The sequence below is a fragment of the Mixophyes fleayi genome, chromosome 4 (assembly GCF_038048845.1).
Source record: "Mixophyes fleayi isolate aMixFle1 chromosome 4, aMixFle1.hap1, whole genome shotgun sequence".
Taxonomy (NCBI): domain Eukaryota; kingdom Metazoa; phylum Chordata; class Amphibia; order Anura; family Limnodynastidae; genus Mixophyes; species Mixophyes fleayi.
In genome coordinates this window covers 20,770,464-20,798,370 of record NC_134405.1, presented here as the reverse complement: position 1 = coordinate 20,798,370, position 27,907 = coordinate 20,770,464, and the positions used below count along the sequence as shown (strand labels likewise).

General features: G+C 43.0%; 1 protein-coding gene across 1 annotated transcript; it reads left to right on the top strand.

Annotated features, from left to right (window-relative positions):
* The first annotated feature begins 10,393 nt into the window (after window positions 1-10,393).
* Window positions 10,394-20,038, top strand: LOC142150525 (extracellular calcium-sensing receptor-like). Its single transcript, XM_075205721.1, has 6 exons — window positions 10,394-10,645; window positions 11,183-11,458; window positions 12,810-13,616; window positions 15,095-15,322; window positions 17,661-17,784; window positions 19,122-20,038. Exons 1-6 carry the CDS (start codon window positions 10,394-10,396, stop codon window positions 20,036-20,038), a joined length of 2,604 nt encoding a protein of 867 aa, XP_075061822.1.
* Window positions 20,039-27,907: the final 7,869 nt, after the last annotated feature.

The window sequence follows — 27,907 nt, the reverse complement described above, 5'->3', positions numbered from 1 at the left end:
TGTATAGAGTGTAATAGAATTGTGTTATGTTTATTTCCAGTGGTCAGGTCATGTTGGAGGTGTAGTGTCCTATGTCTGTATAGAGTGTAATAGAATTATGATCATGTCCAGTGGTCAGGTCATGTTGGGGGTGTAGTGTCCTATGTCTGTATAGAGTGTAATAGAATTGTATTATGATCATGTCCAGTGGTCAGGTCATGTTGGGGGTGTAGTGTCCTGTGTCTGTATAGAGTTTAATAAAATTGTATTATGATAAGTCCAGTGGTCAGGTTATATTTCGGGGTTATAGTATCCTAGAAGTAGAATGTATAGTGTTATAGTAATATATATAGAATATATTTATTAGGTACAGTTATAATGTATAATGTATAATTTACAATGTTTTAGAATACTTTACAGTCAGTTGTTGAAGTCATAATACCTTACTTGAGCATTCAGTGGTGTTAGTATCACATATTGCATCCGGGAAGCAGTTACTATACAGATTGACCATTGGAAGCAGTCAGGCAGGACTACACTTACACTGTCTTGTAGAAAAATAAGTTTCAGGGAACATGGGGGAGGGATAGAGAAAATGTTTTTAAAAATGTTTAATCTAATGACGATACAGAATTTACAGTAGATCTGTGCTTACTGACCTCATGAAATATTGAAGAAAATCAGGTAGGCAAAACAACTTCTGAAAAATGTGTAAGTATTAATTCCTCCTGTCCAGTGTCACAGTGCACTGGAATCCTCATCTTTGTATTAGTGACCTCTCCCTTGTCCCCCTCATGTCTCTGATAGTCAGTGTGCTCTGTTATCGTTCCCCTGGAGAGGATCTCCTGTCCTCATGGTGTTCATTCATTAAGGAGTTGTAAGAAAATGGTATGTGCAATTAATGTAATATTCTGTCCCTATAGGCAGCTCACCTTATAAAGGGAGCTAGCACGGCCCAGCACTGTACAGAGAGGGACAGGAATAGAGAGAGAGAAGGGACACTGTATGTCTCTCCTTACCATCCCATCAGCAAGCTAAACAGCTAAATACCTCTCTCTCTCTCTCTCTCTCACACTCTCTCTCACTCTCTCTCCCCCTCTCTCTCTCTCTCTCTCTCTCTCTCTCTCCCTCATTCCCTCTCTCTCCCTCTCTCTCCCTCTCTCTCTCTTTTCCTCTCTCCCTCTTTCTCTCTCCCCCTCTCTCTCCCTCTCTCTCTCTTTCCCTCTCTCCCTCTTTCTCTCTCCCCCTCTCTCCCCCTCTCTCCCCCTCTCTCCCTCTCTCTCCCTCTCTCCCTCCTCTCTCTCTCTCTCTCTCTCTCTCTTTCTCTCTTTCTCTCTCACCCTCTCTCTCTCTCTTTCCCTCTCTCTCCCTCTCTCTCTATCTCATTATTAATGTCACAATGTATTAACATTTACCCATTCCTTCCTTTCACTATATACAGTATCTGCATCTACTACATTCCTTCTAATATTTCCCCTTGGAAAACTATGCTGCTCCCCTCCCTTCTTATAAAGCCCCTTGTATCATTGTTCTGTGCTTTCGTCTACCCCAGACTGCTTTGTGGCCTGCTCCTAGCTTGTCACCTGGCTCCATGCGCTGGGGTTGTGGAGAGAACTCAGGGTTGCAGAATTCAGGGAAGTAATATATCTGGCGTCTATCGAGATGGTGACATCATCATTGGTGGTATATTTCCAGTCCATGTCTATAGGACATATTACAAGCTGACCTTCAGGAGCCCACCGCCTCCTGTGACCTGCAACACGTGAGTACAAGACCTGAATGTAATCTGCAACCCTTCATGAGTTATTCTTTAAATCTCATACCTATAGCATACATTATAGCAATCGTTACATTTCAGAGTGTTATGCTTTAGCCTAGGAGTCTTAGATTTCATAGTTCCCCAAAACCATAGTCACTCCTAAAATCTGTAAATATGGACCACTCAAATCCAATTCTGAAATATATGTAAAATACATTGTTTAGTGTTACACTGACAGTACACTGCAATTCCAAAGTTATTAACAAACAAAGAAGAATTAACAAGAAATTCCCCCACTTGCCCCCACCCCAACGGGTCCCCCGCATGTTCTCTTCTGATCCAGCACGGTCCTTTAGATGCAGGTGTTGGACCATGCATGCTCAAAAGAGGCTCTGTTCTTTTGAAAGCACAGCAAGGAGAGGCCTGGGAGACTAGAGTGGCATCGCTGGGCACCTACCAAAATTTTACTATGTGGCTAGGAGTTGCACTGTTCCGCTCCCGAATGGCTCTGGACTGGTGTATGAATCCACCAATTCATACAGGCTGACAGTGACTGACATAAATGCTGTCGGTCACTCTCTGCCTGTCTAAATATAGTATGAAATAGTGAGTAAAATCATACCTCATGCATGCTGGTAGTAGAGGAACAGCGGGCCTGATTCATTAAGGATCTTAAATGAAGAGAAATCTTATTTCAGTCTCCTGGACAAAACCATGTTACAATGCAAGGGGTGCAAACTAGTTTTCTGTTTTGCACATAAGTTAAATACTGACTGCTTTCTCATCTAACACACAAATACTCGATAATTTATTTGTACACTGACATTTAAAGTTGATATTTGTGTGTTACATGAAAAAATAGTCAGTATTTAACTTATGCGCAAAACAGAAAACTAGTTTGCACCCCTTGCATTGTAACATGGTTTTGTCCAGGAGACTGAAATAAGATACCTCTTCATTTAAGATCCTTAATGAATCAGGCCCAGCGTTTCTTATTGTGGAGCTCACACCTTACACTAGTGGTGATTTAAACAAGATAAGGGAGTTTACTATTCTCCCAAAAAATGATGAACAGTAGCTAGTACGAGTAATGGTTTTAAATTTTATATGTACAGCTGCTCGTAATTTAAGAAATAAGCTCCTTAATGGATCTCTACTATGTAAAGGGATGGTTTAGACTTTGTACCTGTTGCTGAGTCATGGACCAATTATTATTATGATTTATTTTTACAGAGCCAATCATATTACGCACCCTGTACAGAGAATATGAAATAATTTGCATTAGTCCCTGTCCCATAGGAGCTTACAGTCTAATTCTCTACTACACACTCACTTTAGGGTCAATTTTGTCACAAGCCAATTAACCTACCAGTATGTTCTTGAAGTGTGGGAGGAAATCACAGCAACTGGAGGAAACCCATGGAAACACATGGAGAACATACAAACTCCAAACCGATAGTAACATGGTCGGAATCAAATTCATGACCCAGCATTGTGAGGCAACAATGCCACTGTCCCACCGTGCTGCCCATGTACTGTGACGAGGACATTGTTGTTTAGAAAATACAAATTAGGAATAAAGGAGGTAGAGTTACTTTCTATGTAATAATGAGGTGAAGGCAACTTCAAGACAGGTCACTGAAGGCAGTATTTGGGTAGAAAGTGGTGAGAGAGAAGATTTGTACTATTTATATACCACCAGGATAAGATGAGGAATTGGGTAGACTATTAATAGAATAAATCACTCGTGTTAATGTAAGGTGAGGTGATAATTCTCAGAGATTTCTATATCTCTTACTGTTGGCTGGAAGTCACCAATTGATAAATCAGCCAGGACTAGTGACATTCTGCATTCATTAAACAGGGCATCTCTCAAGCAGTTTGTCAAAGAACTAAAACGTACGGAAGCGATCCTAGATTTACCTGACTGAAATGGAGACGCAGTATGAAATGTGTCTGTAGAAGACAACTTGGGGTCTAGTGACCATCAGTCAGCATGGTTTAATAGTCAGCTAAAACAAAAGTGTAATATTTTAGAATTGCTGATATTAGTAAAGGAATCATCTATGACAAGGAGGGAATTGAGAGGGGGAGAGCTGGATGAGTGGAATAAACTAAAATATGCATTATTAAGTCCTTTGTGCCAGATATGATAGTAAAAGTAAATAGTAAAAGGGAGAGAACATAAATTATTATTATTGTTACCATTGATTTATATAGCGCCACTAATTCCGCAGCGCTGTACAGAGAACTCACTCACATCAGTCCCTGCCCCATTGGGGCTTACAGTCTAAATTCCCTGACACACACACACACACCCACAGAGACAGACAGACAGACTAGGGTCAATTTGTTAGCAGCCAATGAACCTACCAGTATGTTTTTGGAGTGTGGGAGGAAACCGGAGCACCCGGAGGAAACCCACGCAAACACGGGGAGAACATACAAACTCCTCACAGATAAGGCCATGGTTGGAAATTGAACTCATGACCCCAGTGCTGTAAGGCAGAAGTGCTAACCACTTAGCCAACATAAATAGGACTGTCCAAGGAAGTGGCCGGTTTTATAAGTGTTAAGTAAGCATTATATTGAAAACATAGACAGACCCAATCAGATGAGCACATACAGCTAGTCTAAAAAGAGACCGAACACAGAATTAATTGTGCCAAACAGAATGTAAGATTGCACACTCAGGAGAACAAGATAATCTTATGTTAGTGAAAGGAAAAAAAAACAAAGGGGAGTAATACGACTAATACCTGAATGGGTGGATATGGAGAAGGAGACAAAGAAATTGCAGACTGTCTAAACAACTCATCTTGCTCTGCATTTACTGTTGACATTTCAAAGGATTCAACTAAATAAAGGAACGACATACCCTATTGTCTTGTAGACACAAATATATCTACTACTGTAGTGGTGTTACATGGACTCTTAAAAACAAAAGTAGACAAGTCGATGGGTCCAGATGGTTGACATCTAAAAGTATTAAATGAACAAAGATCGGGGCTCAAAGCGCCAATAACCAAACTCTTTAAACCAATTAGTGCTGACAGGTATAATTCCCGGTGATTGGAGAATGGCAAATGTAGTTCCACAATACAAAAGACAGTCAGGAAGAGCATGATAACTATAGACCTGTGATGATCACATCAATAGTAGCAAAAACAATGGAATCACTTTTTCAATAAAATAATTGACTATTTAGAGTCAATAAAATTAAGATTCAAAAGCATGCAAACAATTCTAGTGTATTTCTTTGTCTTGGCAGCTAAACTGACAGACCAGGGTGGATCGGTGTATTTAGCATACTTAGATGTTAGCAAGACGTTTATATGGTATTATTATTATTATTATTATTATTTATTTATATGGTGCTACAAGGTATCTGCAAAATGCAAAAATACAATACAGACAGTACACAAGGGTACAACAGTAGAGAGTAAAACGAGTATAACCACGACTTCATTATCTCCAGGCATAACAAGTCCAGGGGTGTAGGAGTAGAAGAAATGGTTTTGATCTTACATATTAAAGTATTTTACCTAACTAATCCTGATAAGGAGCTACTGTGATGTTTCATTGGGGCAGTGGCAATTCAAAAAGTATTTTTAAAAATAGTCTGTAACTGTTTTCTTTCCTACAATACAGAATACTTATTGTTCTTCAATAGATTTAATCATCTACACTCTGATCTACGATAAATTCTTGATAGGTAGAGTTATTTCAGTAGTATGGGGATCACTCAGAATAAGTTTTTAATATACACAAGGCGCTATAAATTTGGGGGTGGGGGATTAACAAAGTCCCAAATAGGACGTGCAATGATCGGAAGTGCTGGGGTATATTGTATAATAAAGAATCAAAATATGTTCTTAAAAATGTGATTGATAGAATGAATGTACTATTTTGCACATATACTATTAACTACCGTTTTTATTTATTTTTATTTTAGGATACACAAATGTTTTTTGTCTTTATTCCTAAAAAAACTTAAGAAAATTATTATTATTATTATTATTATTATTATTATTTATTTATAGGATGCCACAAAGGCTATGCAGCTCCATACAGAGAGCATACAACAAAACAGTACATAGCATTACGAGACAATACTATAAACACATTGCAGCGCAATTCTGGCAATAAGGTTCAAAGGTCATCCAAAAACCATTGACCACATAGGTCAGTGTTACCCAAATCCAGTCCTCAGGGACCCCTAACAGTGCAGGTTTTCCATATCTCCTTGCTGGAGCATAGGTGTATTCATTACTGACTGACACAATGTAACAGACCAGAGGTGGTATAATTATTTCCCTTGTCACCTGGAACACCTGCACTGTTGAGTCTCCCTGAAGAATGGATTTGGGAGACACTGACCTATGTGGTTTACTGTCCTATAAATACTGATATGTAGATGCTTAATAAATGCAATACAAATCAAATTGTTAAATTATTATAATGAGCTGACTCGGGTTACCTTTTCAAGACCTCCCCCTCCGACCTGCTCTGGCATTTTTTTCCATAATGTCTGATATAATTCATAGCTTAGGGGTAGTTCAAATATATCCGGTGTAAAATCAAACTGTGGATGACTTAAAACACTAACACTTTCATAAGGTCAGATGTCAGAACCTGTATTAAGCAGAACCAATGAGGGGCAGCTGATCCAGAGAGGGGGCATATAATGCTACACGCGTATTTTTTCATAGACTAGGAACACCAATAAAATAGATAACATTGCATATTATAAATGAAGCTACCTGTGCCATGTTTCATGATTTTGCTGAATATGTCATAGCTAACTAACATTCAGGACTGGTAATAATGGCCTATAATATGTTAGAATTTATTATTATTATTATTATTATTATATTATTATTATTATCCTTTATTTGTTAGGCGCCACAAGATTTCTGCAGCGCCGTACACCATACAAACAGTACACTATACAGAGTGAAACAGCACAAAACAATAAACAGAGATGCCAGTACTTCAGGAGCTCCAGGCAGGTTAAAGCAATAAACACGGAGCAGAAGAACAGGTGAGGAGACAGGAGGAAAGAGGGCCCTGCTCAAGTGAGCTTACATCTTAAGGGAGGGAGAACAGAACAGGCACAAGGGGAGCCAGATGAGGCAAGGGAGAAAGCGAGTGGAGGAGATGAAGGGGTTATGTGGATGGTTGGTAGGCTTTGAGGAAGAGGTGGGTTTTCAGTGCACGTTTGAAGGAGCACAGAGAAGGAGAGAGGCGGATGGAACGAGGGAGGTCATTCCAGTGAAGGGGGGCAGCACGGGAAAAATCTTGAATTCTGGAGTGGGAAGAGGTGATAAGAGTGAAGGGGTGGCGTCGATCATTGGCTGAGCGCAGGGAGCGGGCAGGAGTGTGAATGGAGAGGAGGTTAGAGATGTAGGGGGCTGTAGAGTGGGAGAGATCCTTGTAAGTGGTGGTGAGGAGTTTGAAAAGAATTCTGTAGGGGAAGGGAAGCCAGTGTAAGGCGAGGCAGAGAGGGGAGGCAGAGGAGGAGCGGCGTGAGAGGAAGATGAGTCTTGCGGCTGCATTGAGTACAGAGCGGAGGGGGGAGAGATGTGAGTGGGGGAGGCCAGTGAGGAGGAGGTTGCAGTAATCCAGGCGGGAGATGATGAGTGCATGGATGATAGTCTTGGCAGCATCCTGAGAGAGAAAGGGACGGATGCGGGCGATGTTGCGAAGTTGGAAGCGACAGGCTTGGGCAAGGGAGTGAATATGGGGGGCAAAAGAAAGAGAAGAGTCGAGGGTGACACCCAGACAGCGGAGTTGGGTGACAGAGGAGATGGTGGTGCTGTTGACGACAAAAGAGAGGTTATGGTGGGATGGGAGTCTGGACGGAGGAAAGACAATGAGTTCCGTTTTAGAGATATTGATTTTGAGAAAACGCGCAGACATCCAGGAGGAGATGGCGGAGAGGCAGTCAGATACACGAGAGAGGAGGGTGGAAGAAAGATCAGGGGAGGAGATGTAGAGTTGAATGTCGTCAGCATAAAGGTGATACTGAAGACCGAAGGAGGAGATGAGAGCACCAAGGGAGGAAGTGTAGAGCGAAAAAAGTAGAGGGCCGAGAACAGAGCTCTGCGGGACTCCTACAGGGAGAGGGTAGGGGGAGGAGGAGGAGCCGGACGTGGATACAGAGAAGGAGTGGTTAGCGAGGTATGAGGTGAACCAGGCATGGACAGATCCAGAGAGGACGAAGGAGAGAAGAGTTTGCAGCAGGAGGGGGTGGTCCACGGTGTCAAAGGCCGCGGAGAGGTCAAGGAGGATTAGTAGGGAGAAGTGACCCTTGGATTTAGCCGATAGGAGGTCGTTAGTAACCTTGGCCAGGGCAGTTTCGGTGGAGTGAAGAGGACGGTAGCCAGATTGGAAGGGGTCGAGGAGAGAAAAGTCCGAGAGGTGTCTGGCGAGGCGGCAGACAATCCGCTCCAGTAATTTGGAGGCATAGGGGAGCAGTGAGATAGGGCGATAATTAGCGAGAGAGGTGGGGTCAAGATTTGTTTTTTTAAGGATAGGAGAGATAAGAGCGTGTTTAAAGGAGGAGGGGACTACACCAGAGGAGAGTGATAAGTTGAAGAGGTGTGCAAGGTAAGAGCAGACGGTGGGAGAAAGAGAGCGAAGGAGGTGGGAGGGGATGGGATCGAGCGGGCAGGTGGAGGGAGGAGAGGAAAGAATAAGGGAGCGAACTTCTTCCCCTGTTGTGGGGCAGAAGGAGCACCAGAGTTGGTTGCTGGAGGGAGGTGATGCGATGAGGGTGGCGGGAGAAGGGGAGGAGGAGGTGTTCAGTCTGATGGCCTCAATTTTGAATGAGAAAAAGGTGGCAAAGTCAGTAGCGGAGAGGGAGGGCGGGACAGGAGGGGGAGGGGGAGAAAGGAGGGAGTTGAAGGTGGCAAAGAGGCGGCGGGGGTTGGAGGATTGAGAAGAAATGAGGGACTTAAAGAAGGATTGTTTAGCGAGGGAGAGGGCGGAGCAGAAAGAGGAGAGAATGAATTTAAAGTGAAGGAAGTCAGCCAGGGAACGAGATTTCCTCCAGAGGCGTTCAGCGGTGCGAGAGCACCTTTGGAGGAAGCGGGTGAGTTTGGAGTGCCAGGGTTGAGGAATAAGGCTGCGCCTGTGGATAGCAGAGGCCGGGGCAAGAGCATCGAGGGCAGTAGTGAGGGAGAGGTTGTAGAGAGAGGACGCCTGGTCAGGGCAGACCAGGGAGGGAAGAGTTGATAGCAGAGTTTCAAGAGAGGAGGAGAAAGAGGTGGGGTCGATAGCATCAAGGTTGCGCCTAGTGAGGGTGACTTTAGGCAGGGCGGGAGTAGGGGAGGACAGAGTGAAGGAGAGGAGATGGTGGTCAGAGAGTGGGAAGGGAGAGTTGGAGAAGTCAGAGAGATCACAGAGATGAGAGAAGACAAGGTTGAGGGAGTGACCAAGACAGTAGGTGGGGGAGGAGGTCCACTGAGTGAGGCCAAGAGAGGTGGAAAGGGCGAGAAGTTTGATGGTGGCAGGGTCGGAACGGTTATCAATGAGGATATTAAAGTCGCCAAGTATGATGGAGGGGAGGTCAGAGGCGAGGTAGTGGGGGAGCCAGGCAGCGAAGTTGTCGAGGAAGAGGGACGTGGGGCCCGGGGGACGGTAGATGACAGAGACACGGAGGTGGATAGGAGAGAAGAGACGGATGGAGTGAACTTCGAAGGAGGAGAAGGAGAGGGAAGGTAAAGTGGGAATTACCCGAAAAGTACAGTTAGGGGACAGGAGGAGGCCCACTCCACCACCTGGGCGCTCATCCAGTCTGGTGGAGTGAGTGAAGGAAAGGCCCCCGTAGGAGAGAGCAGCAGGAGAGGCAGTGTCAGAAGATATAAGCCAGGTTTCAGTGATGGCAAGAAGATTTAGAGAGTTGGAGATGAAGAGGTCATGGACAGAGGATAGTTTGTTACGGATGGACCTGGAATTCCAGAGGGCACATGAGAAAGGGAGGGTGGGAGCGGTGGAGATTCGGATGAGATTGTCGGGGTTAATGGAGCGGGGGGGGAGGGTGAGAGGAGGGGTAGTGAGAGTAGGGCGAGAGAGTGGGGCTGGAGGAGAGGATAGGTATAGGAAAGGAGCGGGGCGGCATTGCACAGTGCAATATCAAAGGCAATGGCAAAGACAATATGAAATATGAATTGCAATATGAAATAAGAATGCAGTAAAATACGGTGCAGTAAAATTAAGATAAAATGCAGATGGATGAAATAAATAAATGAAGATGAGATGAAATGAACTAAAAGTGAATAAAATTAAAATAAAATAAGGTAATAAATTAAAATAATACTAAATAGTAATAAATAGGATAAAATAAAATTACAGTGCAAATAACATTAAAATGAAATACAGAACAATAGGATAAAATAGAATACAATACAATGCAATACCAGTTGTGGGAAACAGGAGAGTCCAGGTAGGAGAGTCCAGGTAGGAGCGTCCAGAGACCAGGGAAGAGGAGAGTCCAGAGATAGGTCGCTGTAGCCATCCAGAGGGACCGGAGAACAGGAACAGGCAGCGGGAGACGTGGCAGGCAGGTAGGCCAGTAGCGGGGGACAGGAAGAAGACCAGGCAGCAGGAAGATGAGATGGCGGCAGACTAGGCAGCTGGAGTCCAGAGGAAATGGCCGGCAGACCAGGCGGTGGAAGAAACGAGGATGTGGCAGGCAGCAGAAGGATGTGTGAGGAAATGAGAAATGCCAGAGAACAAGTAGCCGTTAATGGAGCCGGGGATCCGAGCAGGGGAGCCTCCAAGCGGGACACAGCCGGCGGCGCCGAGACATCTGGAGCCAGGGATGGCAGAAGGCAGCAGACTGGAGGTGAGAAGCCAGCAGGACGGGTGGTCGGAGGTCAGAGGTCGACGGCTGGACTGGAGGTAGGCCCAAGACGCGGCCTGTAGTAGGTGGACGTGGCGGAGGCGGCCGGGAGCAGAGTCAGTGGTGAGCCACGTGTTAAACATGTGGATGGATGGGGCAGACGAAATTAGTGGAAGGCGGCATCACCCGACAGGAATTTATAGGATATTGTGCTATCACAATGTTGAAGATTCTATTCATCTAGCTGAGTACCGGGAAGCTCATAAATGACGGGACCATGGAACAACATCAAATACAGACATAAGGCATCATAGTAGTTGTTGGATCATCCAAAATAAATGAGCTTTTCTACCAAAAACATTTTATACATTCTCCCTAAGTAGGAAGTGAGATGGGTCTATGGCTTTTAGATGGTACCAGAGTTTGCTGACTAATACTAGGTGTATGTTTATTTCTAGGGAATCACATGGTATATGCAGTGCCTTATGATATAAAAAAAGCATATTAGGAGCAATGAGGATTGAGGTCTCTGGCCCAGAGAACTTATAATCTATACTCTGCATGTCTTTCACAGGTTTGTACCACTCACATTCCAGTGGCTTCAGTTCTTCCTCTTAGCGGTGGAGGAGATCAGTGCCTCTGCCTCCCTTCTCCCCAACCTTACCCTGGGAGTCCACCTGTCTGACTCCTGTGCATCGCCTGGACGAGCTCTGGAAGCTACTACCTGGCTCCTTACCGGGGGAGGCAACAGTTCTATACCCAACTACCGGTGTCAAACCAAACTTACACCACTAGGGGGAGTCATAGGGGACTCCAGCTCTGCCAGTTCACTGGCCCTGGCCAGGCTTCTAGGACTGTACAACTATCCACAGGTACGTGCTGCAGGTAAAGCTTTAAAACCTAAATATTGATATCTGAAAAGACAATACATAACTAAACATATATTATATGTACTATGTGCTGTATCGGTATAGTTTCTTCTATATTCACCTTTCTACATGGTTGCACGCAGCTACCATATACCTGAGTGTGTGAAAAGCCCATGTACTGGCAGCGGGAGCATGCTCACTGTGCTCTTGAGAAACATCCTGTGACATCATCAAGCTGCCAGCTGTCAATACATTGGCTCTGAATGATCACATGTGACCAGTATCACAGGGAGCCTCTTCACACCAACAGCTCATTTAAATGAGGACTCAGGCATTTAAGACAGGGGGAGGAAGGGAGCAGTTTTATAGCTTATTTTTCTCAACAATGGTGTCGCAGCTGCAATATTTGAAAATAGTTTCCAAGGACAAATGTGGGATATTAGTCTTGGTGGAGAATCACATCATTGGCCCCGCCCCCTAAACTGTCATACCCATTTTTGACCTATAACAGTCCTCGTCACTAAGCCCCGTCCTCTCAATTTAACTTAGCGTACTGGCTGGGATCAGGAAGGTTGTCTTGCTCTCCCCGGAGTCCGGGAGGACTCACAGAAATTCCAGAGTCTCCCGGACATTCCAGAAGAATAATCAACCATAACTGAAGGAGATAGAAATTAACATAAGTCGATAGGATAATCCTAGCAATACTCTGAATATCTTATAGTGACACCCTAAATGTAGGAAACAGAAATCAATAGATTAATAGTTAATCAAGTATCACAGCTTTCTTAATGATTAAAAGGGTGATTTGCAGGAATATGAAAGAAAATGTCACTAAATGATGAGCTTGTATTCTAGCAGAAAGTAGCAAAGAATATTTTATTATGTCTGTAAATACTGAACCTCTCATATGACCAAAAGTAGAATAGAATGATTGTCAGTGCCCAAAAAAGGACTAAACAAGTCATAAAAAAATGAAAGCTGCATGTGAGAATTAATGTGGCATAGTAATATGAGATTTGTTGCACATTCTAAAATAGGTGACACTTTTTAGTAATCTAATTTTTTTTAAGAATGCTCACAGCCAATCATTGAGCTAGTCTGCAGCCAATCAGTGGGTTACAATGTTCATAGAGCTTGTCCAGTCTGTAGTCAGAGCATTAGAACTTTCAAAGCGCTAGACCAGTATGCAGTCAATCAAAGCAGCAAAATGGTTACAACATTTATAAGGAACAAATCCAACTGCAATAGCAACCCTATACATTTATTACTGGAATTAAATTCATATATCCAACTTGCTATATCTCCTTTCATCAAAAACACCCCTTAATATCAATCTCTCTTTTTTTCTTTGCAGATAAGTTATTTTTCCACAAGTTCCCTCTTGAGTGACAGAAGACAGTTCCCTTCATTCTTCAGGACTGTCCCCAGTGATACCTATCAGTCCCATGGACTGGCTCAGCTTGTGTCCTTCTTTGGCTGGACATGGGTAGGGCTGGTGGCTGAGGACAGTGACTATGGACAAGAAGGTATTCGAGCCACCAAGACAGTGATCGTTAAATCCGGGGCTTGTGTTGCCTTCACAGAGTACATCCTCACAAGTAGGCCTGACCGAAATGCTCCACACCTTTCAAAAGTCATTGCAGAATCAAACGCTACTGCTATTGTTGTCTTCTCCAGTGGGTCCAACCTTCTACCAGTAGTGGAGGAACTTTTGAGGCGTAACATTACCGGGAAGATTTGGATAGCTAGTGAGTCATGGTCAACATCAACTTTAGTCGCTAAAGAAAAGTATTGGGGCATCCTGCAGGGGACTATCGGGTTTGCTTTACATAGTGGTCAGATTCCTGGATTTGAAAATGTTCTCAATGCCGCTAACCCCAAGAAGACCCCGGATGACATTTTCCTGAAGGAATTTTGGGAGCAGAACTTTGGCTGTAAGTGGGAAACACCAGGAACAATTTTTTCCAACAGCACCAGATTTTGCACAGGTCAGGAATCTCCTGGAAACAGTAGTATCAGTGTCCTCAGGGTCACTTACAGTGTCTACATTGCAGTGTATGCTCTGGCCTGGGCTCTGCAAGGCATCATAACTCATAGACTTAAAACGTGTTCTGCATTGTCTGAAAAATGCAAGGAGCCCTTGATGTTTCATCCGTGGGAGGTGCCAACATGTTTTCTTTAATTCTTCTACTACTAACTTTGTTGAACAGTTTCTATGTTGTTATGTTTATTATTTTTACCATTGACATCATCCAGAATTTATAAACAAACAACAATTTATGTAGATACAACAAGAATTGTATACTAAAAACCAGCCGATACAAAGGGTGGAACAGCCCAAGCTGCCAATAGCATACTATTTAAAGGGGAAGAGTTATAAGGGAGACACAAGATGGGGCGAGCAGGTTGAAACTGTAATAAGAGGAACAGGAGGATAGTGGATTAAGAAGAGTCAAGGTGTCTTTCTATGAAAAAATGAGTCCCCTGCAGGGGCAGGCTGGCCTGGGGGTCAGGGGGGCATCTGTCCCCTGGGATGGTCCCATAGTGGGCTACTTTGGGCTGGGTCACTGGCCCGCCTGAATTTTGTTCGCTTAAAATATGCTGCTGAGTCTAGTAAAACTTGCCAGCCCTCCCTTGGCCCTCAGCAACCTTTAATGGTCAGGAAGCTGGAGTACAATTTAAGGTAGTAAGGAACAGATCATATCAGAGGAGCAAAGTCTTGTAGACGTGTAGAGGTAATTAAAGAGGGTTTGAGCAACAGGTCATGGGAGGAGGAGGAGCTTAGTAAGTGTTTGCGTCAGATCATTAAGATGTTTTTTGTTACAAAGAAGTTAGTTTGCTCTATTTCATTTTAAATGTATTTGAGGCATAGAACAGCACATTCAGACACTATGCATTGGAAAATATGACTATTTAATAATATTAACACTTAATTTCATGCAAGAAGGGCCACAGAACACAATGAACAAAAATAAATTCCAATAGGTGAGATCTATTATTGTGGTTTTAGGGGGAGGCACCGGTGTACCTAGATCACATTTAAGATTGCTGGCTGATAGATAATCTTTGCCAATTATAATACAGTAATCTTCTGATGGCCTAGCCCTATGTAGACTGACCCTACTCTCAAATGTATTATTAATGCAGCTCATTTGTGCCTCTAATCCATGTCTCCCATCACCTATCCCATCACCTATCGTAGTTGAGTATATCAGTCCTGATTTAGTACAGTCTACAAACTACATTGTACTATAAATATAAAGTTTGCATGAAAAGGCTCTGCCACCCGGTGGTGTAAAATAGTACTGCAGTGTTTTTTCATCTATAGTATCTTTGAAAAATATTTTTTTAACTTGGGTGGATTGTTGTCGCCTGTATTTCTACACCCTGTCAAAATCTCCTTCCAAACTTTATAAATTCTCAATCAAATCACTTTTAATTGCCCCAGTTCAGCCCACCTGATTTTCCTATTTGACATCATGATTTACTAAACATCTCAAAACCACCTATAACCAAGTTCTTGTCTGGCTTGGAAGCTTCAGTACAGTTATTAACAGTGGCTGGTATCAATTTTAGGTTTTCTACCAGCCATCCAATATATGTCTATAATAGCTCTACTGACTGTACTTTTTTTTGCAGATTCTACACTCTATGAGGTCAGTTAGTTTCAAGACAAAAGATGAAAGAGATATTTATTTTGACTCCAGCGGGAACCTTCCACCTGTATACGACATTGTGAACTGGCAGATTGGCCCCCAGGGCAGTGTGAAGCAGGTAACGGTGGGCCACTACGATGGCAGTGCCAAGCAAGGGGACATGTTCAAGGTGAATACCAGCGCCATCCAGTGGATCAGAGGGGAAAAGCAGGTACATAGTTAATCTACCATTGGACCCCATGCATCAGTCAGCCCCATTAAACTCAAGAAAATATGGCCAATTAATTTTATTTACACTGCTATCTTAAGGCCACTCCAAAACGATCTGTATTTTGTGGAAAATGGGCAAATGCTCAATCGCAAAAAAAATCCAAACCCTCACACTAATAGTAGACTTAAGAATTCGACTATAAAATATCCATAACCTGACCCCCAAAAATTAACCCTAACCTGCAGTCTACTCCATCTGTAACTTAAACAAAATAGAAAATTCAGTTTTGGGTCAACACTGGGCTTTTAGGTGAAAACAACAAATCTATCTGGTTGCCCCACTTTTTGTGTTGAAAACTGTGTTAATAACACCAATAAAGTGTAACTAGTGTAAAAACAACTACTAGTGTTTTATAAAGTAATGATTATATATGTACAAATTTATGTAAATAATATTTGCATTGACAGTGATATCTGATGTCATTTTGTATAATTATTAGATTCAGACGTCATGACTTCAGTGCTCATTAAGAAACATTGTGTATTATAAGCAATAATGTGCCCCTACTGTGCCTCTATTCTCAATAATAATAAATATTATAAGTCACCTTAAAATATCTCGTGGCCTCGTGACTTTATATGGTTGTGGAACTCCTCTGTAACGTCTAATATCCTTATAGTGTATCATAGGAAGTACATTATGCAATATAATAAATAATGTAGATTTCCATGTGAACATTGTGGCATTTATACAGTATATATGTAATATGTATAGTTTGAAGCAGAGAAGGGAAAGGGGGGACATCATTAACATTTCCAAATATATCAAGGTTTTTAACAAGGTACATAAGGGAAACATTCTTCAAAGGAAGAGAAGTATTGGACCACGAGGACATGCACTGACACTGGGGGGAAGTAGGTCCAGAGGAAATGTGAGGAAAAACTATTTCACAGAAAGGGTAGTGGATAAGTGGAATAGCCTCCGATCAGAGGTGGTAGAGGCTAATACACTACAGCAATTTCTACATGCTTGGGATAGACATAAAGATACCCTTACAAAGAACTAAGGATCATCCAGACTGCTAGAAATTGTGAACATAGTGCATGCTGGCACTTAACTTTTACGTCTCGAAACAGAGAGACATTGAGATTTATGAATTTAAAGCAGCAATGGCAAGACCCGGCAACTGGACAATTTAATCTAAGGGTTAGGGTTAGGATTAGTAGTAGGGTTATGGTTTGGATTAGTGGTAGGTTTAGGGTTACAATTATGGTTAGGGTTAGGATTAGGGTTAGGGTTAGGATTAGGGTTAGGGTTAGGATTAGGGTTAGGGTTTGGATTAGGGTTAGGGTTAGGATTATGGTTAGCGTTACGATTAAGGTTAGGGTTACAATTATGGTTAGAAATGGGGTTAGGATTAGGGTTAGGGTTACGATTACGGTTAGGGTTGGGGTTAGTATTACGGTTAGGGTTAGGTTCTGGCTCGGATATGTTAGGGTAGGGTTAGCGTTAGGGTTAGGGTTAGGGTTAGGGTTAGGGTTAGCGTTAGGGTTAGGGTTAGCGTTAGCGTTAGGGTTAGGGTTAGGGTTAGCGTTAGGGTTAGGGTTAGGGTTACGGTTACGATTAGGGTTAGGATTAGTATTACGGTTAGGGTTAGGGTTATGGTTAGGGTTAATGTTAGGGTTACGGTTACGATTAGGGTTAGGGTTGGGGTTGGGGTTAGTATTACGATTAGGGTTAGGCTCTGGCTCCTGTCATTGCTGCTTAAAATACAGAAATCCCAATGTCGCTCTATTATGTTTCGAGAAAGTGAAGTGTCGGCATTCACTCTGTTAGCCATTTCTAGCAGTCTGGATGCCAGTGTCGTCAGAAATGTCCTCTGTCTGTTTCAATGTATTTAATGTTTATTTAATGTTTTAATGCTTTTAATTTGTGTTGCTGTTATAGTCATCAGATTTTTTTTTGTCTGTGTACTCTGTGTTGGTAACAGACTCGTCGGAATAACTTACCCCCACCCGTAAAATTCTATGTTTCATATTATATGTTTCTATATCAGATTTTTCTGTAAGCCCTGAGATGTCACTGTTTTCTATTTATCATATAGGCTTCTATTGATTATATAGGCTGCATTATATAATGTTGGTTCCATTCATAAAATAGTCAGATATAGCAAGAGAAGTGTTTATATTCACTAACCTTTTTTCTCAGAATCTGAGTACAAATCCTTATGTAACTTAGACATACATGACTGAATGTATGATTACAATGCTTTCACTCTGTATTTTATAAATATGTATAAGTGTAATTTTACATATATTTACCCTCCGACTTGGCCCAGGTCCCGGTCTCTATCTGCAGTCACAGTTGCCTTCCAGGCTTCAGAAAAGTCTCTATACCAGGGAAGCCGGTGTGCTGCTTCCAGTGTGTGGCATGTCCTCCAGGCGATATCTCCAACCAGACAGGTACTGTCAGGGACCACTAAGCCCTAAAATATTTTTAGAATTCACTTATGGACTATGAAGGTAAACTACATTGTGAAATATAATCTCCCCACCCCATTACAGAAATCTCCCCTGCATGTCCTGATGGGATATGATGCATTTAGTAACTCTGAGGTTGCAGTCATTTGAGCTGCTGTGATATCACTAGCCTTGTCCATGTGTCTGAATCCACCAATCTATACAGTGCATTTCAGAGTAAGCTAGTCATGCTCTCAGTCACTTTTTCTCTGCTCAGAACTACCTTAGTCCAACAGAAAGAGAGCTTGAAGGACTTATATATATCTAAAAATAAATACACCAGCTATATCATATATATTATTAAGTGCAATCATATACAACCTTTGATACATATTATTGTGACATGTTGGTTTTACTTGAGGTTTAAGTTGTAGCACACCCCCCCCACACACACACACACACACGTCCTGCGCATGGTACATAGAGAAGGGACTAGTAATGGCAATTCTTAATTCATCTTGTACATATGTGGATCTTGTCTAATAAAGTGCTAAAAAAATATGCCCAGTGCTTAAAAAATCAAAGTAGAACTTGGTTAAATAAGAAGTGGAACTCAAAAGTATGATATATGCTAGGAAGACATTAAGAATTATTTTTAAACATTAAATGACTAAACTTCAAATTAATCCCTGGGTGTGTATTTAATGCGGTGGTAGTCAACATATCCATGCTGACTACACCGACAAGACTTACCATGACATCTTGAGTCCAGACGGTCATTTCCCGACGAGGATTCTTCACGACTCTTCTGTGAAGCGACTTGAAGCAATCTCGAAGAAAGTAGGCACCGGCGGGACTGAATGACGTCACTTATATAGGCGACGCTGTTAACGCTGCTCTTAAGGGGGTAATGTAACTATGCGGCCATGTAGCAGGTACTTTACAAACATTGTACATGGCCGCATAATTACATTACCCCCTTAAGAGCAGAATTTAGTTATCTTTTAGGTGTCATTTAGCTATCTTTTTCAGAAAATCAAATTATCATTTTTGTGGGCGCTACAACAAGGGACAAGTGCACCTAGCCCTCATTCATCAAGAAACACCCCAAAATACCCTGCGCCTCCTATCAGAAGATGCAGTTTTGGCACCCCTCACAGACATCCATCTTGACGCACAGATGTATTAGCATTAAAACAGATGCATGATGATGAATTTATTCTTGTTGTTAACAAGACTTTTCAATTGGACCTATTTATTTATCCACCAAGAAAAAAATTGCATTGTTTAAAAATAAGTACATTTTTCCCCATGCTGATATACGGTTTCTACTCTTATAGACTCAGTCGACTGTTTCCGATGTCCATGGGACCAGTGGCCAAGTGTCGAGCAGAATCAATGCCTCCTAAAGATGATCGAGTTTCTTTCCTATGAAGAGCCATTAGGAGCCACCTTGGTAGCCACCAGTATCATCTCTTGCACAATCCCAGTTGCCCTGTTGGGACTTTTTATCCTCTACAAGACCACTCCCATTGTCAGAGCCAATAACTACTCACTAAGTTGTCTTCTTCTCCTGTCACTGTCTCTCTGCTTCCTCTGTTCTTTAACTCTTATAGGCTATCCACAGCCACAAAAATGTCTTCTACGCCAGGTAGCATTTGGCATGGTTTTTTCCCTATGTGTCTCCTGCGTCCTGGCCAAAACAATCACTGTTGTAATAGCCTTTAAAGCCACAAAGCCAGATAGCTACTTGAAAAAATGGAGTGGACCAAAGATGTCCTACTTTGTAATAGGGATATGTATTTTTATACAGCTATGTGTATGCATGACATGGTTGTCCCTCTCCCCTCCATTCCCAGAACATGACATCCTGAACCAACCTGGAGTAATCATTGCTCACTGTAATGAAGGATCCTCCACCGCCTTCTGGTGCATGCTTGGATACCTCGGTCTTCTGGCCACCATCAGCTTTGTACTTGCTTTCCTAGCTCGAAGACTTCCAGACAGCTTCAATGAGGCCAAATTCATCACCTTCAGCATGCTGGCCTTTCTCAGTGTCTGGGTGTCCTTCATCCCAGCCTACCTTAGTGCCCGTGGCAAGTACACCTCGGCCATGGAGATCTTTGCCATCCTATCTTCAAGTTGGGCTCTGCTCATATCTATATTTATGCCCAAGTGCTTTATTATCCTCTTCAGGCCAGAAATGAACACAAAAGACAACCTGATGGGCAGAGGTAAAAAATACAAATACAAATAAAACTAATAATAATAATAATAATAATAATAATAATAAAAAGAAGTTCAAAATGCTTAATATTTTATTAAATTTACCAATGCACATGTTGCAAGTACCACAGTTTGTTAGACAGCTTCATTATTAATAAATATGCAAATGTATACCTACAAGTTTCACAATGGAAAAGGCTGTTTTGTTGATAAAATCTTTGAGTTCCACCCTTAATTGGCCATTCAGCAACATGTCAATCATTACTGTGACTATGAATTTGCATTACTCAGTATTTATAGTCTATAGACAGAGCTGGGGAAAAAACCATTCACATATTCCGACGTGTGGTTTGGTCGGGATCATACTGGGAACACCCCAAAAAGTGCAGAAAAGTGCAAAACTTTTGCTACCAAACAAGGAGAATTGTTTCAAATATTTCATTCCTCTCTACTAGACTATGATTTATTTGCATTTAAAATTCTTGCTTCCTAACAGGCATAATAGTAGCAATGTTTTACATGTTACCTGCCCAATACAGTAAAAATAATAAAAATAAATAAAATTGCTGTAAATGTCATGTCTTGCTGTAACAAACAGGTTTCAAAACCCACCCACCGTTATGTAGGATATTAAAAAGGACATGCACAGTTTAACAAATCAAGCACTGCAAAGGAAAGGAATGCCCTTTTGTGACTGAAGTGCTTTGTTTGTCTGGGCCCACACAAAACAAGCTACCAATGGGCTTAAGGCAGCTAAGCTAACAGTGCTGTCAATGAACTCTAAGACAGCAGCGAACTGGCTGGTTACTAATCGACAGTGCAACAACACAAATACATGACAGTTTATAGCACATCTAGGAAACATTGCCACACTGCAGTGGCAGAAAAGAAGAGTAGTGCATGATGGTACTGTCTTTTAGCCCTCCCACTCACCCGTATGTTGGATTGCCATAATATGATTGATGGGCAGTAAACTAGACAAGGTTATAAAGTCGACAAAATAATGACATCAACAGTATTATTAGGACAACAATTGAAATGTAGACAGTATTTATTAGGTTGACAATTCAATTGTAGACAGTATTTTCCCTAATTCTAACTCAGTCCCTATCTCAAAACCTGTTCCTAACCCTCTCCCTGTCCCTATCCCTATCTCTGTCCATAACCCTGTCACTATCTCTGGCCCAATCCCTGTACCTAGACCTGTCCCTATCTCTAGCCTTAGACCTGTCTGAGGATAGAGGTAGGGACAGGTCTAGGTACAGGGATGGGGCCCAGTGTGTACTCTTTCTGAGTACACACTGGAGGGTGGGCAGCTTAGTTATTACAAAGCGAGACTGAACATGGGTCTAAAAAAATTGCTTTTTTTTCCTCCCACTTTGTAAAGAGACTGTCTGATGTGTCTATTTGTACACTGTCATTAAAATAATCCTCCACCATTCTTTGGATGTTGATAGTAGGATCAGGTGAAGTGCCACGATTTTTGGGCAAATCTTTTAGACCAGATGTCAAAATGTGGTACTGACTCATCTATATCATCCCTGGCTTTCTGAAGGAGGAGACGTTGTCGTGTCATACACCACTTGAGCTGCCATCTTGCTCACCAGAAGCTTATAGCCTCTCTTGAAGGGTGGTGCTCACTATTCCAACTATGAGAAGCCAGACAAGGAGGAAATAGGCAAAAGAATTGCAATTACAATAATATAGACATGATTTAAAAGTAGACTTACAGTAACATACACAGAGGACACAGAGGACTTTTTCAACGATACAGTAATGCAGACTTCTATCAAATGTAAAGAGACTGAAAGCTGGCACTTAACTATGACGTCACTAAAGAAAGCGACATTGAAATGTCGGAATTTAATGGGGTTGGCGTTAGAGTTAAGTGCCGGGTCCTGCCTTTGCCACTTCAAATTCTGAAATTTCAAATTTCAAAAGCCATGTTGCAATGACATTCCTTAGTTTTTCGAACAGGTTGCCAGTGGTATGAATCTTAGTGAAGCCTGTGATACACAGAGTAGCCTGCCTCTGAAAGATCTGGCGTTGTTTGTTAGATGCTGCTGCTGTTCCTGCTGCTGAAGGCAATTCACCAACCCAGTGAGCTGTCACAGTCACATAATCATTAGTTTTCCCACTTCCACTTGTCCACATATCTTTGGTTAAGTGTACAGTGGAGAGAATGTCATGTTTCAGTCCAATAATTATTTTTTTTCTAACCCCCTGGTACAGGTAAGGAACTGCTTGTCTAGTAAATAGGTATAAAGATGTAACTTGTGGACACAGGACCTCAATTAACTGTCTTAAACTGGCTGAATTAATTGTGGTTATTAAACGCAGATCTAATACTAGCATAGTCGCCATTGTGTCTGTGATTTGCTGTACGATTGAGTGATAGCTGTCAGACTTGCTTCTTCTTGCAAAGGATTGTTTAACAATCAATTGCTGTAAACTACTAGTCCACTAGGTCTGCTTCTGGGAGGAAGATCCACCTCCAGCAGCAGCGGGCCTAATGCTCAAGGATTCTTCTGAGGAATCCTGGATAGGGGAGGAATCATCAAGCCTTAGCAAATTGGATGCAGGAATAGCTCTGATCACTAGTGAAAATATTGATGATGAAGGTGTTGGTGGTGTAAATTGCAGATACTGGGATCTAACGGAGATAAGGGAGCTAGTTGATGCTGGACTGTTTGTTGTTATTTTTGTAGTATAAGTTTCTGATTTTAACAAAAGCTATTTATATAGTGCCACTAATTCCGCAGGTCTGTACAGAGAACTCATTCACATCAGTCCCTGCCTCATTGGAGCTTACAGTCTAAATTCCCTAACATACTCACAAGGGAAGAGACTAGGGACAATTTGATAACAGCCAAATAATCTACCAGTATGTTTTTGGAGTGTGGGAGGAAACCGGAGGAAACCCACGCAAACATGGGGAGAACATACAAAGACCACACAGATAAGACCATGGTCAGGACTCAAACTCATGACCCCAGTGCTGTGAGGCACACTAGTGGTTAGCACACTGTGCTTACCACTAAGCCACCATGCTGCCCATTGAACTAGCTTCAAATGGCGTAACATGGATGAGGTTCCTAGATGGTTAAGGTCCTTACCTCTACTGACTGTGGCTTTATAAATGCTACAAATGGCTACACAACTGTTGACAGGATTTGGGTAAAAATAATACTACACATTTTTTGGTCTTATACCCAGGCATGACGATGGCTTTATTCGTATCACTGTCAAAGAGTGCTTCCACTGGTGCAGGACTTACACAAACAACATCCTCGTCATTGACATCTTCATTAGCCCCGTTGTCAGCTACACAAATATCTCCCTCATTCTGTTGCAAATCCAAAGTGGTATCCTCAGTTTCTATATCACCAGCTATACTTTGGCTGCTATTCCACACTTTTGCAGAAAAGGAGGAGGATTCTTTATAAGTACAGTATCAGAAAAGTCAGGCTCAGACATAGCACTCGTGGATAGACTCTCAGTGATTTGTGACATTTCCGAACATAGAGTTTGTTCAGCTGCCTTACTATTTTTTTCCAGCACGGCTTTTACACATTTTTTTTGCCACCTCATCTAGGCTCTGAATCACAAGGTCTTGCATCGCCATGATAGACAGAAGAAGATGCCTCACTGACAGTTGCAGAACTATCACTCATAAATAAAGGCGAAGGCCTGAATCTTTGCCACTGTGTGTAGAATGGCATGTTGGCAATTTTATGTTTTTCTACAATAAACTTTCCCTTTATTAGAGGTGTTTTTTTCTTTACAAATATAGAAGCTTACTTTATGGATTTCAGTTTCCCTGACATAAACCCACTATATGCTTGAGAATAGGCTTTAGTAGATGATGTAGAAGGACTGGTATCATCATGACTGGTGCCAGCAGCTGTGGAGAGAGGAGGTGTTTGTTTCAGCTCTGACTTCCAGAAGCCTGCAGGGTAGAGTTTTTTGCATAACTCAGCCTTGATAGAGCCTCCTGGGGCAGTATTCCAGAAGAGTCTCCTGCCTACCAGGCCTAGCCCAGGCCTAGGCCCACTTTCATCCAGGATCCATGATAATCAGCTTCCCAGGATGAGTAGTGCTACTGCTGATGAAAATGCAGGAAAGGCCCCGGCTACAACATCTCTGGGTGACAAAACAACAGACCGTGATCAGGATTAAGCTGAAGTTAAAGCTCCTGGTTCGGTGCAGCCTGTGGAAGAAAAGAAACCTGCAGCAAAGGTAACCCCCTGTTTTCAAATTACCACATTAGAGGGAGAAAGTGGTTCAGGGGGTGGGCTGGATCCTGGGGTGGAAGCACCTGTTTCATCCAGTCAGGGTGGTTAGGAGGCTGAAGCCTTGGGGGATGCCTGGTCAGTGCCTGACTCCAGTGAGTATCTATCCTGGGACCACCAGGGACATAGAGGATCTGCATAGAGGATCTGCAGGAAGAAGTGCAAAGGGCAGAGACCTCAGTTGCTAGATTGCAACAGAGAATTGCTAAAAAGAAGCTAAAGAAAAATAAGTTGTTTACCCGTGACAAAGTGGAAATGCAGAGGGCTATTGATGAATTGGCGAATAACCTAAAGTATAAAGAATCTTACCTGGAGGAGTTGCATAAGAGATTGGCATATTACCAGCAACATGCTAGCAATCCGAGGGAGAGTAGTCAGCTATTAACATCTGCTGATGCTTTTACTACTGATCCGTCCCAAGGTATGATACAGCTGACTGTGGGTCCTGCATGTGAACCTGTAAAATGTGTGGATCCTGTCTCTGTAAATATAACCTCACAATCTGCATCAGTCCCTCTGCCTGTTAATATCCCTGTGGCAGAGATGGAAAATATGGAAGGAGAAAATGCCCTTTATTCATCCATAAGGGCATTGGAAGAAGGCGTGACATCGCAGAGTGTGGTCGTGAGTGCAGTAGGGTCTGTAGTGGGCCTTACAGTGTCTTAAACAAAAGAGTCACCTGAAGTCCAAGATGGTGGTTTCTCAACGACAGCTGAGAGCACTGAAGGGTCTGTAGTTGGCCCTGTTGTACCTCAGTCAGGGGTCACTCCTCTCCCTGGTGGTCCAGTGGTAAAATTCGAAACCCAAGATGGCGGCTTTGGTTCAAGTGCTGCGACCGGAAGTATGGTGCAGTCTGTAATGGACTCTGTTGCATCTGTGTCAGCAGCTAGCTGTGTTGTGCAGCAGGAGGAGGCTCAGATTGATCTTGCAATAAGTGAGTCTCTTGGAGAACTAATGGCATTCTGGAATATATGGGGTTCTGTTAAAAGGCAGAGTCCCCGGCTAAGATATAGAGATTACGCAGTTACTAGACAAGAACAGGTTAGGATTACAATATTAGTCCGTAACGAGTCTTTGTCAGTGGCAGATCTGTCCTTTTGGGTTAAACGTTATGCAGACCTACTTTCACCTTTAAGTAAGGTGCCGGATCCAGAACACCATGTCTGGGGTGGGGCCTGGTCCACGACTGTACGGCTGCGGCAGAGTGAGGGGCATACTCTGCATCTTCCATCTGCAGTCTACATAGGTTGGGATAGGATCCAGTGTTTCTACCCTGGGCAGCCTCGTTTATGCCACCGGTGTGTGGGTCTTTTCATCAAATAAGCAATAATTGTACGGAATTGAAGTGTTCTCTGTGTCAGGGGCTAGGGCACACTGCAAGGGATTGTACTGCAATTAAGTGCAACCTTTGTGGTGAAGATGGCCACCCATATAGTAGATGCCCACTGGCGGAGCATAATAAAGTTTCTTCAATTGTGGTTCTCACTGTGACCCCCTCAGTAGTGAGCCCTGTGGTTGAAGAGGGAATAGTCTTGGAACAAAGCATGGAGGGTATTCTGGAGTGTGTGAGGGAGGAGGCTGTGCGAGGGAGATCTCAGAATAAGGCACATGCCGCTCCTGATCACGTCTCAGAGTCCAAAATGGAGATGGAGAATGAGGAATGGACCCTAGTGGGCAAAAATAAAAGGAGAAAGCAGGTGTCCAGCAAATCAGGGGACATTGTGGTTGTAAATCGGTTTATGTTTTTTTCCAGTGAAGAGGAGGAAGAGGGAGAGGTGGCTAGGGACATAGAAGGTGATTTGAAACTTAGGCCTAAGCATCAGAGGAAGAAGGTGAAGAAGTAACCTAGGAACCCCCCTCAGTTACAGGTGGAGGAACTCCCTGTTGGTGTAGGGGTGGGGTTAGTGGTAAGAGGAGGCAAGAGGAAGGGTAGGGGGAAGAGGCAGCCAGATTACTCAGTGGTCCCTTAGACATCTAGGATGGATCCTGTTCTTGGAGTTGCTCCCGTTCCCTTGACCCTTAACCCTATAATGCCAGGGGAAGTACCCATCCATGTAGAGACTCCAGAGGTTAGTACTCATTCAGGCATTTCCTTGAGTACAATTGCTGTTCCTAAGCCCCTTAAGGGCTCTGCTGAATAGGTAGTTATAACTAAATCCATCCCCCCTGATAAGGAACAGTGTGATGGTGGGTCAGGTATGTTTGACATCTCCAAAAAGAGTGTTGGAGGGAGGACTCAGGTATCAAAGCCTCCTTCAAAGGAGTCAAGGAAAGAGCTGGTCTCCTCTGTGGGACACAGCTAAAATAAGTAAAGTGGAACTAAATGGGCCTACTTCTATAACCTAGAATGATGGCTCCCCAACCTATTAGATTCGCCACCATTAATGTGGCATCTATAATGTCCAAACGAGCTCGCTACATGGCCAATAGTTTTTTCAAAATGCTTGAGGTCGATTTTTATTTTTGCAAGAGACTAGGGTAGGTCGACCGTCGGACCTCCACAAAGCCAAGCGTGAGTGGAGGTGTGGTCCCTCCTATTGGTTTTTTGCGGCCGAGCCATACGGTGGGGTGGCAGTACTTTTTACCGGCATGTTAACCATTCAGCGGGATATAGAACTTGAAGTAGGTAGATATATGATTCTGGATGTCACTCTGAAGGGGTGCGACCTCAGGTTAATTAACATCCATGCCAGTCCGCAATCTAAGTGGGACAGGAAGTGCCTTTTCAGAGAGATAAAGCCTTACCTTTTTACAACCCGGCAGGTAGTTTTTGGAGGTGATTTCAACACCATTATTAGGCCCAAAGACAGGTGAGGATCTAATTCTACGCTGGGCTACGGTTCCCTTTTACTAGTTAGCATGGTTAGACAGGCAGGTTTGGTGGATGTGCACGTTCGCCATTCCCCAGACCTCACGGGTTTCACCTTTTTTAGAGGTAGGGGTAGGTCTAGGATAGACAGGTTATTTGTTAAGGAGGGCTCTGTGACTACGGAACCTGTGCTGAGGCCTGTGGCGTTTTCCAATCACGTTTGTCTGTGTGTCAGCTTGAACGCCTCAGAAACCCCTCAGAAAGGCAGGGGCCTGTGGCGCATGAGCCCTGAGCTCCTAAAGGAGGATGAGATTAGACAGTCCTTTAGGGACTTCTTTGAAACACAGGAATCACTTTTGTAGGCAGGTTGGAGTAGGTCAGTGTGGTGGGAGGTTTGCAAGAAGCGAACTCGGAGCTTCTTCCGCCGCCTCGTAAGTCACAGAAACTTGGTAAAAATTATTACCTACTCAGCTTTGAGGCGGAAACTTGCTTTCTTGATCTCTGAAGAGGGAGACGGTGGGGAGATCTCCCGGGTGAAGGCACGGTTAAAGGAGTGTCAGTATGATCGGTATGCTTCCTTAGTTCTGGAGAGGGATTATGGTCAATACCACTTGCCAGACCCCTACCAGAGCTGTAGGAACTCGATCAATGCTAAGGAGGGGAGAGGGCTGTGTGATGAGCTGGGTGTCTTTCAAAAGTCTTGGTAGGGCATTCTTGGCATCATTGGCTCTTTCTACTCTGGCCTCCTCTCTGAGAAATCACTTAACAGAGGGAAGATGGAGCAATTTCTGAAGGAAAC

Bases quoted from the DNA above. Each gene is read 5' to 3' on its own strand.
- LOC142150525 (XM_075205721.1), top strand. From the start codon at position 10,394: ATGGCCGGCAGACCAGGCGGTGGAAGAAACGAGGATGTGGCAGGCAGC. The intron at 11,459-12,809 runs GTACGTGCTGCA...TTTTCTTTGCAG, and splicing joins GACTGTACAACTATCCACAG to ATAAGTTATTTTTCCACAAG. The intron at 15,323-17,660 runs GTACATAGTTAA...GACTTGGCCCAG, and splicing joins GGATCAGAGGGGAAAAGCAG to GTCCCGGTCTCTATCTGCAG.